This window comes from Crocuta crocuta, unplaced genomic scaffold (genome assembly GCF_008692635.1).
Source record: "Crocuta crocuta isolate KB4526 unplaced genomic scaffold, BGI_CrCroc_1.0 scaffold246, whole genome shotgun sequence".
Lineage (NCBI taxonomy): Eukaryota > Metazoa > Chordata > Mammalia > Carnivora > Hyaenidae > Crocuta > Crocuta crocuta.
This window is the reverse complement of record NW_027531902.1, coordinates 4,434,851-4,449,158: the sequence shown is the minus strand read 5'-3', so window position 1 is coordinate 4,449,158 and position 14,308 is coordinate 4,434,851. Positions and strand designations below refer to the sequence as shown.

At 51.2% G+C, this 14,308-nt stretch overlaps 1 protein-coding gene across 1 annotated transcript; it reads right to left on the bottom strand.

The window, feature by feature from the left end:
* Nucleotides 1-6,313: 6,313 nt before the first annotated feature.
* ADGRF3 (adhesion G protein-coupled receptor F3) lies at nucleotides 6,314-12,645 on the bottom strand. The gene is made up of 9 exons (XM_077774200.1): nucleotides 12,604-12,645; nucleotides 11,638-11,847; nucleotides 10,987-11,130; nucleotides 10,666-10,862; nucleotides 10,095-10,274; nucleotides 7,772-9,154; nucleotides 7,047-7,088; nucleotides 6,897-6,959; nucleotides 6,314-6,430 (listed from the first exon to the last, which is right to left on the bottom strand). The coding sequence occupies exons 2-9, from the start codon at nucleotides 11,837-11,839 to the stop codon at nucleotides 6,371-6,373; spliced, it is 2,271 nt and encodes a 756-aa protein (XP_077630326.1). The 5' UTR covers nucleotides 11,840-11,847; nucleotides 12,604-12,645; the 3' UTR covers nucleotides 6,314-6,370.
* Nucleotides 12,646-14,308: the final 1,663 nt, after the last annotated feature.

The following is a 14,308-nucleotide window of genomic DNA, read 5'->3' as shown; positions in this document are numbered from 1 at the left end:
AATATTTAGTGGAGAAAGGAGTCTTGTCCACAAATCGTGTTGGGAAAATGGGCCACGTGCAAAAGAATGAAGTTGAACCTTACCTTATACCATGTACAAAAATTAAAGTGGATCAAAGACCTAAACATAAGAGCTAAATTGATAAACTTCTTAGAAGAAAACAGGAAAAGCTACAGGACGTTGGATTTGGCAATGCTTTCTTGGCTAAGACACCAAAAGCACTGGCAACAACAACAATAAAATAGGTTGGGATTCATCAAAATTAAAAATTTTTGAGCATCAGAGGATAGTCAAAGGGCAACCTATGGGAGGAAATATTTGCAAGTCATCTATCTGATAATATCCAGAACATATAAAGAACTCTTATAACTCAACAACCAAGAAACAACCCAGTTTAAAAATGGGCAAAGGATTTAAATAGACCTTTCTCTGAAAAAGATATACAGATGACCAATAAGCACATGAAAAGATGTTTAGCATCACTAGTCAACTAGTTCAACATCATTAAGCAAACTACATTGATGTGCCACCTTACATCCATTAGGGAATCTGTATCAGAAAGCCAGAAAACAGGGATACCTGTGGCTCAGTCGGTTGAGCATCCGGCTTGGGCTCAGGTTATGATCTTGTAGTTCATGAGTCAGAGCCCTGCATTGGGCTCTGTGCTGCCAGCTCAGAGCCTAGAGCCTCCTTCTGATTCTGTGTCTCCTTCTTTCTCTACCCCTCCCCCCTCTCAAAAATAAATAAAAACATTAAAAGAAAAACCCCTAAAACCAGAAAGTAGCACATGGTGGTGAGGTTATAGAGAAACTAGAGCCCTTGTACACTGTTGGTGGGACTATAAAATGGTCCAGCTGCTTTGGAAAACAGTATGATCGTTCCTCAAAAGATTAAAAATAGAATTACTATATGATCCAGCAACTCCATGGTTAGGTATATACCCGAAAGAATTGAAAGCGGGGATTTGTACACCCACATTAATAGCAGCATTATTCACAATAGCCAATAGGAGAAAGCAACCCGAATGCGCATTGATGGCTGCATGTGTGTATACACACAGTAGAGTACTATGCAGCCTTAAAAAGGAAGCAAGGTCCTATCACGTGCTGCCACATAGATGAACCTTAAGTGAATTAAACCAGTCACACAAGGACGAATACTGTGTGGTTCTACTTATATAAGGTACACAAAATAGTCACTTTTTTTTTTTTACAAATAGTTTATTGTCAAATTAGTTTCCACATAACACCAAAATAGTCACCTTTGTAGAGATAGGAAGTAGAATCGTAGTTACCAGGAACTGGAGTAGGGGGGATGGGGAGTTTTTTAATAGGTATAGAGTTTCAGTTTTGAATGATGAGTTCTGGAGATTGGTCGTACAGCAATGTGAATACACCTACCCCTATGGAACTGTAACTTAAAAAATGGTTAAAATGGTAAATTTTCCGTGTTCCACCCCAAAAAGTTTAGTGTTAAGTCAAAAACATTCAGAGCAGAAGTTACCTCTGGGCGAGAGGCAGTGGGAGTGGCCCGGAGAGGGCTTTGGCGGCATTTCTAAAGTTCTAGGGTCTGCGGTTAGGTCAGGTTCACCCAGCTTTACATAAGTTATAGGCTATTTCTAAACATTCTATATGTGTGAGAGAAAGCTGAGCTATTTTCGGTAGTATGACCGTGATAAAAGATGACCCTTGGCTGTCGTGGTTATAGATGCCTCCATCTAAAATACACGTTGCTGTTCTCCAGTATCTCAAATTGGTTATGCTATTTTTTTTTCATGTTTATTCATTATTAAGAGAGAGAGAGTACAAGTAGGGGGGAGGCATCGAGAGGGGGACAAAGGATCCAAGGTGGGCTCTGTGCTGACACCAGACAGCCGGATGCGGGCGGGGCTGGACCTCACAAGCCGTTAGATAAGGACCTGAGCCAAAGTCGGTGGCCCTGCCCACTGAACAGCCCACATGCCCCCCCACCCCCATTATGCTGTTCTTAAAGATCCCAACTTGTGTCTCTGTTTTCATATAAAACTTTAATTAGACCCTCTGCTCCACCAAATAACCATTTGAGAGAAGAGCCTTTATTTGCCCTCATCTTTCATTCAAACTTCAGAAGTGCACTTCCCCACTGCGCTCCCCACCCCCCTCCTCGCTGTCTGCTTCTTTTGCAGTCTCTGATTCCTAGCAAAAGTCCAAGTTCTTCCCGTGGTCTATACAGTCCNGTTTTCATATAAAACTTTAATTAGACCCTCTGCTCCACCAAATAACCATTTGAGAGAAGAGCCTTTATTTGCCCTCATCTTTCATTCAAACTTCAGAAGTGCACTTCCCCACTGCGCTCCCCACCCCCCTCCTCGCTGTCTGCTTCTTTTGCGGTCTCTGATTCCTAGCAAAAGTCCAAGTTCTTCCCGTGGTCTGTACAGTCGGTTCACTCAATAAATACTTACTGAGTGCCTGTTACCTGTCAAGCATATTTTAGACGCTGAAGCTACAGCAACCAGCAAAACAGATAAATTCTTGCCACCTTTGTATCCATCTTTCCAGAGAGAGGAATCGTAATTCTCAGCCTATCTTCTCCCCCTGTCCTTTCTCATTTATCTTTATTTTTTATGCAGGCCTCTCAAATTCCAGTCTCTCTCAAGGAGTGAAGAGCNAGAGAGAGAGAGAGAGAGACATAGAATCTGAAGCAGGCTCCAGGCTCCAAGCTGTCAGCCCAGAGTCCAATGTGGGGCTTGAACCCACGAACTGTGAGATCATGACCTGAGCCGAAGTCGGATACCTAACTGCCTGAGCCACCCAAGGCACCCCAAGTCTCTATTTTTAAATATGCAAAATGTTCAGAAGAGCTTTTTCAAAATTACTTTTTTCTACCATAGAAATACATGCTCATTGTAAGAAATAATGCAAATAATATTTATAGAGTAAGAAAAAAATAAAAAATCAAGTAGACTCACTGCTAATATTTTGATGTCTCTCCTCTTTAGTGCACATATTTGGACACAAAGGGACCAATTTTGGTATGGACCAAAATTGGCTACTATAATGCTGTCCTGGAACCCTTTTGTCTTACTTAGCTGTAGAGCCTAAACGCTTTTCCATATGGGTAGGTGTGGCTATGCGTCATCATGTTTAATGACCATATAGCATACCTTTGGTAGATATATCCTCATTTGTTTTAACGAGTGCTCTTTATTAAGAATATAAACACACTAGAATGCACATCCTTTGTGCATTCATCTGCTCACCTGTCTGCTTATTTCTTTAAACCATCTTTTTAGAAATGGAATAGAAATGCAATTTAGAAACGAAATCCTCACTTTCTTATATTTACCTCCAGAACCTTCTTTTCAGTCCTTTTTTATGTGACAACCAAGGGAACAAAGGCTTAATGTCATTTCGTTTGTCAATTCTTACATGCATTTTTAGCATGCATTGAGTTATGTGTCATCATTTGAGAAGGAAATATGAGAACACATATTTCTACAGAAGCACACTCAGAGGTCTCTGCTGCTTTTAAAGTGAATGTATATTATTTGAACCATTCAAAAATAATTTTATAATTGGGGCGCCTGGGTGACTCAGCTGGTTAAGTGTCTGACTTCAGCTCAGGTTATGATCACATGGTTCGTGAGTTCTAGCCTCACATCAGGCTCTGTGGTGATAGCTCAGAGCCTGGGGCATGCTTCAGATTCTGTGTCTCCCTCTGTCTGCCCTCCCTTACTTGTACTCTGTCTCTCTCTCAAAAGTGAATAAACATTAAACAAAGTTTAAAAAGTAATTTTATAATTAGAAAAATTAAGACTTGGGGCACTTGGGTGGCTCAGTCAGTTAAGCATCCAATTTCAGCTCAGGTCATGATCTTACAGTTTGGTTCATGAGTTCAAGCCCCATGTCGGGCTCTGGGCTGGCAGCTCAGAGCCCGGAGCCTGCTTTGATTCTGTGTCTCCCTCTCTCTGCTCTTCTCCCACTTGCACTCTGTCTCTCTCTCAAAAATAAATAAATATTTAAAGAAAAAATTTTTTAAAAGAAAAAAGAGGGGCGCCTGGGTGGCTCAGTCGGTTAAGTGTCCGACTTCAGCTCAGGTCATCATCTCATGGTTCATGGGTTCGAGCCCCGCTCCGGGCTCTGTGCGGACCGCCAGCTCAGAGCCTGGAGCCTGTTTCAGATTCTGTGTCTCCCTCTCTCTGACCCTCCCCTGCTCACGCTGTCTCTTTCTCTCTCTCAGAAATAAATAAAAACATTTAAAATTTTTTAAAAAAAGAAAAAGAAAAAGAAAAAAAAATCAAGACTGTAAATATTAATGAAGTACCGGCAATTGAGACAAGACTTTGTTGCCAGGGAAACCAGCAGGCAAAGCCCTCGCCATTTCAGTGGCCGCCCACCTCCCATGGGGGCTGGAACAGGTCCGAGGCATAGGACCGTTGCAATTGCCCTGCTGAGTTGGTATCTTCTAGTTGAACAAAACAATTGAATCCATTTAGAGAACTATTTGGGCTGATTTCTGTACAATGAAAATACTCACACAGATCCATGTTTATAAGAAAAATGTTTTCAAGAGCATATCCATTTCAACAGAAAGCATTCCCATTCCATTTTATAAAAATAGCCATGACTTTTGTAATTAACAAAGACTCATTCATGAGAATTTTTTTCCATTTCTGTAGTTGAAAACATTTTCAGAATCTCCCATCATCTTGTGGATTCCATGAGGTAATTCAGCTAGATGTCTTGGTGACCTCCCAAGGCTATTAAAAAACATTTCTTCTCCATATCTGGTCTTAGCTTGAGCCTGTCACATTTGTTTGTTTGTTTTTTGTTTACTTTTTTTAATTTTTATTTATTTCTAGGAGAGAGAGAGAGAGACAGCGCGAGCAGGGGAGGGTCAGAGAGAGAGGGAGATACAGACTCTGAAACAGGCTCCAGGCTCTGAGCTGGCAGTCAGCACAGAGCCCGACGTGGGGCTCGAACCCACGAACCGTGAGATCATGACCTGAGCGAAAGTCGGACGCTTAACCGACTAAGCCACCCAGGCGCCCCTGTTTGTTTACTTCTTGAGAGACAGAGAGAATAGGGGAGGGACAGAGAGGGAGGGAGAGACAGAATCCCAAGCAGGCTTCGCACTGTCAGCGAGTCTGATATGGGGCTCGAACTCACAAACCATGAGGTCATGACCTGAGCGAAAATCAAGTCAGATGCCTAACTGACTGAGCCACCCAGGCACCCTGGGTGTCACTTTTAAATGTCCATTTTTGTCATCTTGTTGCCTTAATTCTTAGTGGTCTGTGGCAACTTCCTCTCTAGTTTAAAATCGTTAATGCGCTCTTACAAAGGTGCTCAAATCGGTGATTATATACATTCATACATCTATGAAACTTATGTGTATACTGATACTGTTAGAAGAGTTAAAGAGAGACCTACCTATTAACTTTTCCAAAACTTTGAAAAGAAACGAACCAAACTCTGTCCTTTCACCTTTAATGTTGGGAAGAACAGAGTTTCTGCCATTCTCATCCTTTTATCATGGCTATGGAGGGGAAATAACCAGAAAAGAAATCACTGAGTAGTTAAAACAGTTTTTATCAGATCTGTCTGTAACGTGAGCTGTTGATTAGTCAAAAACTGGTTGAGACGGCCTTACTTGCAATTATTTTGAACTTTAATATCTGTCAATTAGGTTTACAGCAAAGGCAGGCATATTCGATAGGTAGCTTTAGCTAGTTTTTCATGCTATTTTTGCTTGGATAGTTTAGGGGTGTGGACAGGTGACCTGTGAGAGAAGGGAACGTGACGAGTGGAAATATTAGCCCATCTGTGGGGGGGGGGGTGTGGAGCTCTGGGACTGCAGAAGGGCTCGGAGCCCTGGGTCAGGGCTCATCCTGGTGGATTCTGGCACATTCCCCCAACTCCCTTGGAGGAGGAGGGACATGGGCTCTGTGTGTGGTTTACTCAAAGCCTCTGCCTTCTCCGTGAAAGGGCTCACCCTGAAGCTCAGGGCTGGTGAAGGAGACCTTCCACCACCTCTGCAGGCTGCCCACCCCTCTGGACACCAAGTCCACCAACGGCAACTCCTTCAAAGCAAGGGTTTTTCAGGATAATTAAAAAATTTGACAGTGCACAAAAGAGTTTTCAGAGTGGACCGAGCCAAGGGTTGGTGGTGGTAAAACTCCCTCCAGCTTTCTGTAAAAGCAGTGGAAGATGCTACGCCTGCTCTGAGTCCTCCATCTTCCCCAGGCCATCTAGAAATGTCTGTGCTGGAGAAGTCTGTTTTCCAGCCTTTGGGCTGGGACCATTGGTTATGTGGAGAGGAGCCTTCTTTGCCAGGAAGTCCATTGTTACACTCCGCTTCCCTCCACACTGCTCCCAGGAAGGCTTGCTTCTCACCTGCGGTCTTCCCTTCCTCCTTTGCTGTGTTCTGGGATGGAGGTTTCGTATGTCGCCTAGGAAGGGCCCGGAAGGCCCAATTGCAGGGCGACTCTTATTATTATCAACTCTTTTTTGATGAGGTTGTGCCCATTTTCACCTTGTCACCTGCCCTCAGCCGGGGCCGCGGGAACCCTAAGGAACTTGGCTCTCAGCTCTGCACACTCCCACGCTTACCTGGTCCTAGCTTTTCCCTTTACATAGTAACTGCAGGCAGATTTTCAACAGGAGAAACCAGGGACAAAGAGAGTCCCCAGCAGCCCAGGTTTACTCAGGAGGCCAGGAACCTGACCCTGACCGCTCTCACAGAGCTCCTGTCTCCACTGTTGGGGAGTTCGAACCTGGACCATGCTCATTCTAAAAGACAATCCCAATCTTCTCTCAGCTTCTAGCTGTGCCTGTCTCCTCTCAGGAAGGCTGTGGGACAGCTGCTTCTGACCTGCTCTTAGTGGCAGAACTGAGAATTTGAAGCTAATAACTCACCAGGGAGATGGTGGAGTTGGGGGATTGGGAGCGGCAGGCGCGTTTGAGTAAAGCCTCTCGCACCTGCAGGACAGGGATGCTCTGGTTACGCCAGCCTGAGCCCTGGCCCGGGCACTGCACGGCAGTTGGGGGTTAGGTGGGCAGACTCACCTTCTTGTCCATGAGGCAACCAAAGAGTAAGATGAAGACACCCTGAAAAGGGGGATACGGGGATAAGTTCATCAAGGAGGAAGGAAATCACCCGAAATCAACTCTTTCCGGGGCACCTGGGTGGCTTAGTCGGTTAAGCATCCGACTTTTGCTTAGGTCATGATCTCGCGGTTTGTGGGTTCGAGCCCCCGCGTCGGGCTCTGTGCTGACTGCCAGCTCGGAGCCTGGAGCCTGTTTCAGTCTGTGACTCCCTCTCTCTCTGACCCTCCCCTGTTCACGCTGTCTCCCTCTCTCCTAGAAATAAATAAAACATTTAAAAAAAAAAAAGAAATCAACTCTTTCCCCCTCCTTTTCCTTCAGCCTCTGTCGTCCTGTCTAATTCGTGTCCTGAGGCTTCACAGGGAGGTGTTTTCTGGGCATTAGCACCGTTTAGTGCATAGGATCCATTTCAGGTGCCTCTCTTAGTGCTTTGGCTGCAAAGGGAGTATCAAGGTTTGGGATACTGACAATTCCCTGATCTCTGCCAAAACCAGGTACTGTTTTTGCAGATGAGAAAACCAAAGCTCCCAGAGGTTCGTCCAAAGTCCTCCAGCAAGTCGGCGGAGGAACTGCGATCCAAACCTAAGTCTCCTAAAATTCCTGAGGCTGTTTCTTCGGCTCCACCTCAATACCCCCTCGAGAAGGGACTGGCAGGGGCGAAGGCCAGCCAGCACTTTATCACCCACCTGGGTGCTGTTGAGAATCGTGAAGATGTAGTGAGGAACGATGGAGACCTCCTCCAGCAGGGTGACCAGGCCTAGCCCCCAGGTGAGGCCAAAGACGGGTGTGAGGACGAGCAGAGCTTTGATCACCGCCAGGAGGGCTTGGCGCTTCTCCGCCTGGGGCCCCTCTGACAGCGAAGGTCTCAGGAGCTTGAGGACGGCCACAGTGAGCACCAGCCCATTCACGCCCACGATGGCCAGCACCGGCCCCACGAAGGTGTAGAGCGCCCCTCCCTTCCCACTTAACCAGCATGCCCCCTCCCCCAGATATTGCCCTCGGGGTAGGTAGAGGCCCAGGGCGGCGCCTGCAAACCCCATTGGGCACACGTAGCCGAGGCCCATCATCAGGGAGAGTACTCTGCACTTGGACAGCTGATGGAAGACAAACAGCAGCTGGTGGGCCAACATCAGGGCCTGAGCCAGCATCCAGAAAAAGGTGGCCAGGTAGAAGAAATGACAGAGGAAGGCAGCGGCCAGGCAGAGGGGGCTTCGGGGCCCCGGAGGAAGCAGGGGCGCTCCCAGGAAGCAGGTGTCTGCGGCCAAAAGGCAGAGCACCACGTTGAGCAGGGCCATGTGGCGTAAGTAGGCGACTTTGTTCTGTACCACAACTCTCCACACCAGCCTGTACACACCTAGGCACACCAGCAGGGCCAGGATGGAGGCCCCCAAGCCCACCCGACTCAGCAGCTCCAAAGTGGGGTTTTCCGGAACCGTGTTCTGGGACATCAGGATGGAGAAAGCAGTGAGGTGCCGGCAGAAGCACCGTGTGGTGGGGCCGGCACGAGCCGTCTGCACCTGGCACCCTTCGCCTGACCAGCCCCCCTCGCCCTGGAAGAGACCGTGGTCCCAGAAGACACAGTGCGGAGTGCTACCTGTGTCCCCAAAGTCCATGATGACTTCTCCCCGGTCGAAGGCCTGGCCACCTGCCATGATGGAGATGGCGAGGACCAGACCGGGGGTGGCATAGAGGGAGTCCCCCAGCCTCTGGCCATAGTTTGCGGGCAACAGACGGTCCAGTTTCCGCAGCACCAGGCTCGTAATACTGACATTGGTTCCATTATGGCCCAGTGGGGCCAGTGAGCACCTGGGAATGTGTGCCTGCAGTGGGGGCTGCGTGGAGAAGGAGACTCTGTAGTCAGCGGGGACTGTGGGCCCAAGGAGTTGGGTCTGCAGCTGCACATTTTGCAAGCTGAAGGAGAAGGGGTGATCCTCAGGACATAGGCTGCGTGCCAGGGTCTCCGCAGCCAGCAGGAGATCTGAGCCCGCCGAGGGCTTCTGGGCCTGGGCCGGGGTCCACAGAGAGGTGGTGTCCATGTCTAGGACCTTGTCTGTGGTTTTCAGGAAAGCCTGCAGAACCCGACAGAGAGATTGTAACAAAGAGATGAGCTCTGGCCGCTAGAACCCACAGTGCCGGGGCAGGGGCACTGGCAGCTACAGGCGCCAAACCTAGCTTTCCTAGTGCCACGGAAGATGCCAGAGTGGAGAGAAAAGGGAAGAGGAAGACAGGCCTGTGAAGGGGGAGCTTCTAGATGGAAAGAATGGGGCACCGTGGAGCTAATCCCTGGGGCGGCTTCAAGTATGGTCTCCTGATGCACCTTTAGCGCCTCCATCTAATAAGCTTCCTCTCACCTCCGTCCCTCGGGCTGCCCAGGCCCTAAGGGAGCCCCCTCTCCAATTCCTCGACCCCCAACAGGTCTGCAAAGCTAGGAATGGTGCCCAGTGGTTAGAGGGCACATGTTCTGAAGTGGAAGGCCACATGCATGTCTGTCCAGACACATATGACATATTTTCCCAGATAGGAAGAGTGTGCAATGTCATCGCCTCTGGTTGTTCTTTTGGATGCAGCTTACTGGTCATCAATTGTTGCCCATTTTGGGAGTGGCTTCAAGTGAGTCCAGCAAAGCTGAGGGTGATTGATACTCCCATGTAGGTATCTCATGTGTGTGTGTGTATGTGTGTGTGTGTGTGTGTGTGTGTGTGTGTGCGTGCGCACGCAGGTTTGCACTATATCCGCACATCTGCATGCCTTTGAACTCATGTCTTCACCCCCTTTCTTGCCTTCCCCGACCTCCCATGTGTTCCCAGCCCCAGCCCTTCTCCACATTCAATGGCCTTGGAAGCTGGTGTCTAAGAGGAGAGATGGACCAGGCAGCAGGCACCCAGACTCTCTAGAAAGGTCTGCTTTCTGACAGCCCCTGGTGGTGCCAGAGGGACAGAAGTGCCCAGAGATAAAGAGCTTCGGGTCCCCACTACCCAGGTGGCCCTTGCCATGGCTCAGAGATCTCACCTCCAGGGAGCTGCGGTTAAGCTGTATTCTAGCATCCACCACCACCTTGGCCAGGAATGAAATGGTGCCCAGCAGTGCCAATAAGTCAGAGGGTGAGCTCACCGCCAACGCCTGCTGTGACAGCTCTGCCAGGATCTGGGGCACCTCTACAGCTGGCAGGCCCTGGCCTGCCCGCAGCAGCTGACACGGAAGAGATGCAGGAAGTGAGGGGTAGGGTGGGCGAGTCCTCACTAGAGAGGGGCCATTCCTCCCTCACCAAGGTCTTTCCCCCACCTCCCTGCTCCAGTCCCAGGAGAGAAGGAAGCCACACGGAAGGAACTCACACCCATGGTAGCGAGATGGACACTTAGGGGGATTAAGGTTGGAGAATAGCACCCGGCCCGCCATGAGAGTCCCAGGCCCTCTGTGGCCCCCACCCTTACGCCCTGGCTCTGCTAGGCTCTGGTTCAGGGAAGGTGAATGGCCTTCAGGCCAGGCCTCAGGGGGGAAAGGCTTCAAAAGCTAGGTCCTGAGTGACAAAGGGGTAGGTCATGGAGGGAGAGGCCTGAGGCAGCAGGGCCTGAAGCATTACCCAGGCTCTATGAGACAAGGCCAGCAGCTCTGTGTCTGTGCAGCCGCTGCGAATGGGCTCCCAACTGCCATCGAAGCCACAGGTCCGCTTCACCACACCGGTCCTGTTCATGGGACACGGGGCCTGTGCCACATGGCCAGCCTTGGTGACGTTCCAGGCAATAGCTGAAGAGTCCTCAGGGCATGTGGTGTCTCCGTCTGAAGAATGATATCCCGTGTTCAGGCTCCAGAGACTGGCCGCGTGGCCCAGCGTGGGGGAACATCAAGCAGCTCCCAGGACAAGCAGGTGAGAGCCAGACGCAGCCAGCTGGACCCCACGTACCCCGGATGATGGTGACAGAGACGGGGACCCTGAGAGGGCTCAGTCCTGGGCTCCGCAGCTCACAGGTGTACATGGTGTCAGCCACAGGGCAACGCCGAACGGCCAGCACGAAGCACTGGGAGTCCGGCGTGTTGACTAAGGAGGCTGCAAGTGACACGAGAGAGGGGAGCAGTTACTGGGCCTGGAACAGACCTAGAACGCAGCAGGCCCAGAGATGCCCTTTCAGTCTCTCTAGCAACATTCAGAAATGATGCTGTGGGGGAGAGCTGAGTGGTGTGCGAGCATCAAACCACAGAGGCAGAGCTTGGGTTTTGGTGAAGGACGCCTGGGGGTTTCTAACCAGTCTCAAGACTTGAAGCCAGGTTCCTCACTGGTAAAATGGGGACTGCCATCAAAGGAACGTCACAGAGTGTGTTGCAAGAGTTCATTAAGATCGTGTGAAAACGTTTTGCCAACAGTTATCGACACTCACGCGGGTATTGCTATATTGATAGAATTAGGATTGCTCATGGGGTAACAACGGTATTGAATGAACTTGGACTTGGAACCTCCACGTTGAGCTGCAGCATCTACTTCCTGTGAGTTGGAGAGTCAGCTGCTTGGAGGACACCAGCTGCCCCTTCTCCCCTGGGCCAGACATAGCCCTCGTACCTTTGCTGCCCTCTGCGGGGCTCCAGGAAGCCGTGTAGACCAGGTGTGTGCTGGGGAGGCAGCAGCTCAGCCGGAAGCCAGGGCTGGTGGTGCAGGAGACGGAGAGCTGGTCTGGAAGCCGGGCCACGTCTGTCTCCTGCAGGGGCACCTTCGCCACCTGGTACAGCTCCCACCTGAATCCCTGAGCTTCAAAGCAGCACATGTATTCACCTGCAGATACACACCTGCTGCACCTCCCTCTGGGCTCCTCTGCCCCCACCCCTGCGCCACGGGAGCTCGGCTGCTTCCCAAGGGGCACACAAGGTCTGGCCTCTGCTTTAAGTCCGGCAAGAAAGACCCCCTGCCCTCCGCATCTGGGTGGCTCAGTCGGTTGAACATCTGACTTCAGCTCAGGTCATGATCTCACAGCTCGTGGGTTGGAGCCCCAAGATGATGACAACGAGCTCTGTGCTGCCGCCCAGAGCCTAGAGGCTGCTTTAGATTTTGTGTCTGCCCCCCTCACTTGTACGCATGCGTGCTCTCTTGGTCTCAAAAATAAATAAACAAAAAAGATGCCTGCCCTGGAAGGGGTGTCTAGGAGGAAGAGGTCTGGAGAAGAGGATCCTAACTCCTTTTCTTTAACAGCGTGGAGCCTCGAATCCTAAGGTGAACCTATTTTCCACCAGGAGATGCCCTTTCTGCACTGCTCACTTCCACTGCAACATCGTGAAGAAAAACAGACGTCTGTTCTCTGCTGAAATGGAAACCCATTCTCCTGTGGGCCCCTGGGCCTTTGTTTCCCCAGAATGAGTAAATGGGAAGATGAAGGGGAAAAGAAGGGGAGAGAAGAAAAGCAGGAAGGAGAGGGGAGGGAGGAAGGGGAAGGCAAGGTGTGTATGTGGGCGGGGGGGGGCGGGGAGGGGAGAAGGACAGAGAGAAGAGGAAGGCTGAGAAGAGATGAGATGAGAGGAAGGGCAGGCTGGCTACCTGCCCATTTATGGGAGATGTTGAGGATGCTGAGGACAGCCAGGCCCGGGCTGGACGTCAGGGACACATGTGTCCCCGGCTGCAGGAGGATGGGTCTGGAGCTCCCCTCGGGCCGCAGGAACCAGTTTAGGTTGTTGGTCTCATAGCTTGTGACGAGGGTCAGATTCAGCGTGTTGCCAGGCGTCTGTACCTGGGAGCCCAGGCTCAGTGTTCCGGGGACTGTCAGGAGGCAGGAGGCGGGGGACCCGGAAAGGATGAGTTGTGGCCCTCCACGGGGCTGAGCTCCCACTCCTCCCCCATCTTCAGAAGCTCATTCGTCCTCACTTCCTCCCCACCCCTCCAGTACTGGTCGTCTGTTCCCTGGCACTCTGTCCGGCCTGGAAGATCCTCTCTGTCACTGGGAACCCAACAGGGAAACCTTTTGGCCTTGGTGACTTCCACTCCCCGAGGTAACCCGCGGCTGCCGGAGACCCCTTCCTGGCCTTCCAGGGTCAACAGCAGTCACTCTAGCACTTTCTCTCCGTGTCCATAGGTCTCAGGAGCCCTGTGGTTCATTCGCCTCACTATTCGGGCCCCAAGCTCAGGGCTCTGATCTGCCAGGGTAACTGGCATTTCTCCCACCGCTGGGAGAAATGGGCTTGGGAGCCACTGGGCTTGGGACCTTTCCAAGTTCCCAACCTCCTCACCAGGCGGCAGCAGCTGGCAGTATCCGGCTTCAGCAGGGCTGAGGACCAGACAGCCACAGGGCCCGCGGCTGTGGGGGCTCTGGCAGAGACGGTGACAGGAGCAGACGCTGGCGTTCCACTGGTACCCGGAGAGGCAGGCGCAGTAGGTGCGCCCATCGTGGTGGACGTTACATTCTGTGGCGGAGGGAGGGGACAAGAAGTGGGCAGCCTGTATGAGAGAGCCTGCGTGAGAGGCTCCAGGGCTGGGTGTCTGGAACAATCCCGAAGTCCCGAGAGCCTCAGCCATCAGGGACTGCCTCCTCAGCCAGGGTTCAAAGCTGCAGAGGTCCTGCTGGCCAAAGTCATCAGGGGTGGGGGCGGAGAAGTGCCAGCCCACCACCGTCTGCCTCTTGGACCTCTGCCAACGTTTAGAAGAGAGGGACAGGGAACGGGAGGGAAAGGGTCTGTCTGGTGGGAGACGGGGAAGGCGCCATGCAGACCGTCCCGGAAGTGGGAGGGGCTGGCGGCGTTCGCCCACCTGGGAAACCCATGTCCCTTTCTGTCTGAGGCTCCTACTCCCACTGAGAGGTGGGGCTCAGTAGAATCCCTCCTACCTGTGGTGAGGTTGAGGCCAGTGAGAGCTCTTGGGGAAGAGGAAGCCGAAGCAAAGGGGAGAGTCAGGGTCCCGGAGAGTGCCAATGGCCAGGTCTGGTGTGGAAAGTCGAGCTGTACATAGACTGAGGCCAATACTGACTCTACAGGGGAGAGACAGCAAGGTCATGGTCCCCTTCTGCCTCCCACACCTGGGGGCTCACTGCCGGGAAGGGCAGGTCCCACTTGCCATGGGCCAGCTAAGAGCTGACGAGAAGGCCAGAGCCCTCACTACCTGCGGCACATTCACCTACAGCTCCATGTCACCCTTCCCCCAAGCCCTCATTTCATAGACAAGGCTCCCCAAGAGGAATGATTTTCTCAAGGCCTCTCGGCTAGAGAACTGGAATCTGGACCTGTGTGGCCGCCATGACCCGCCGCGGATCAGT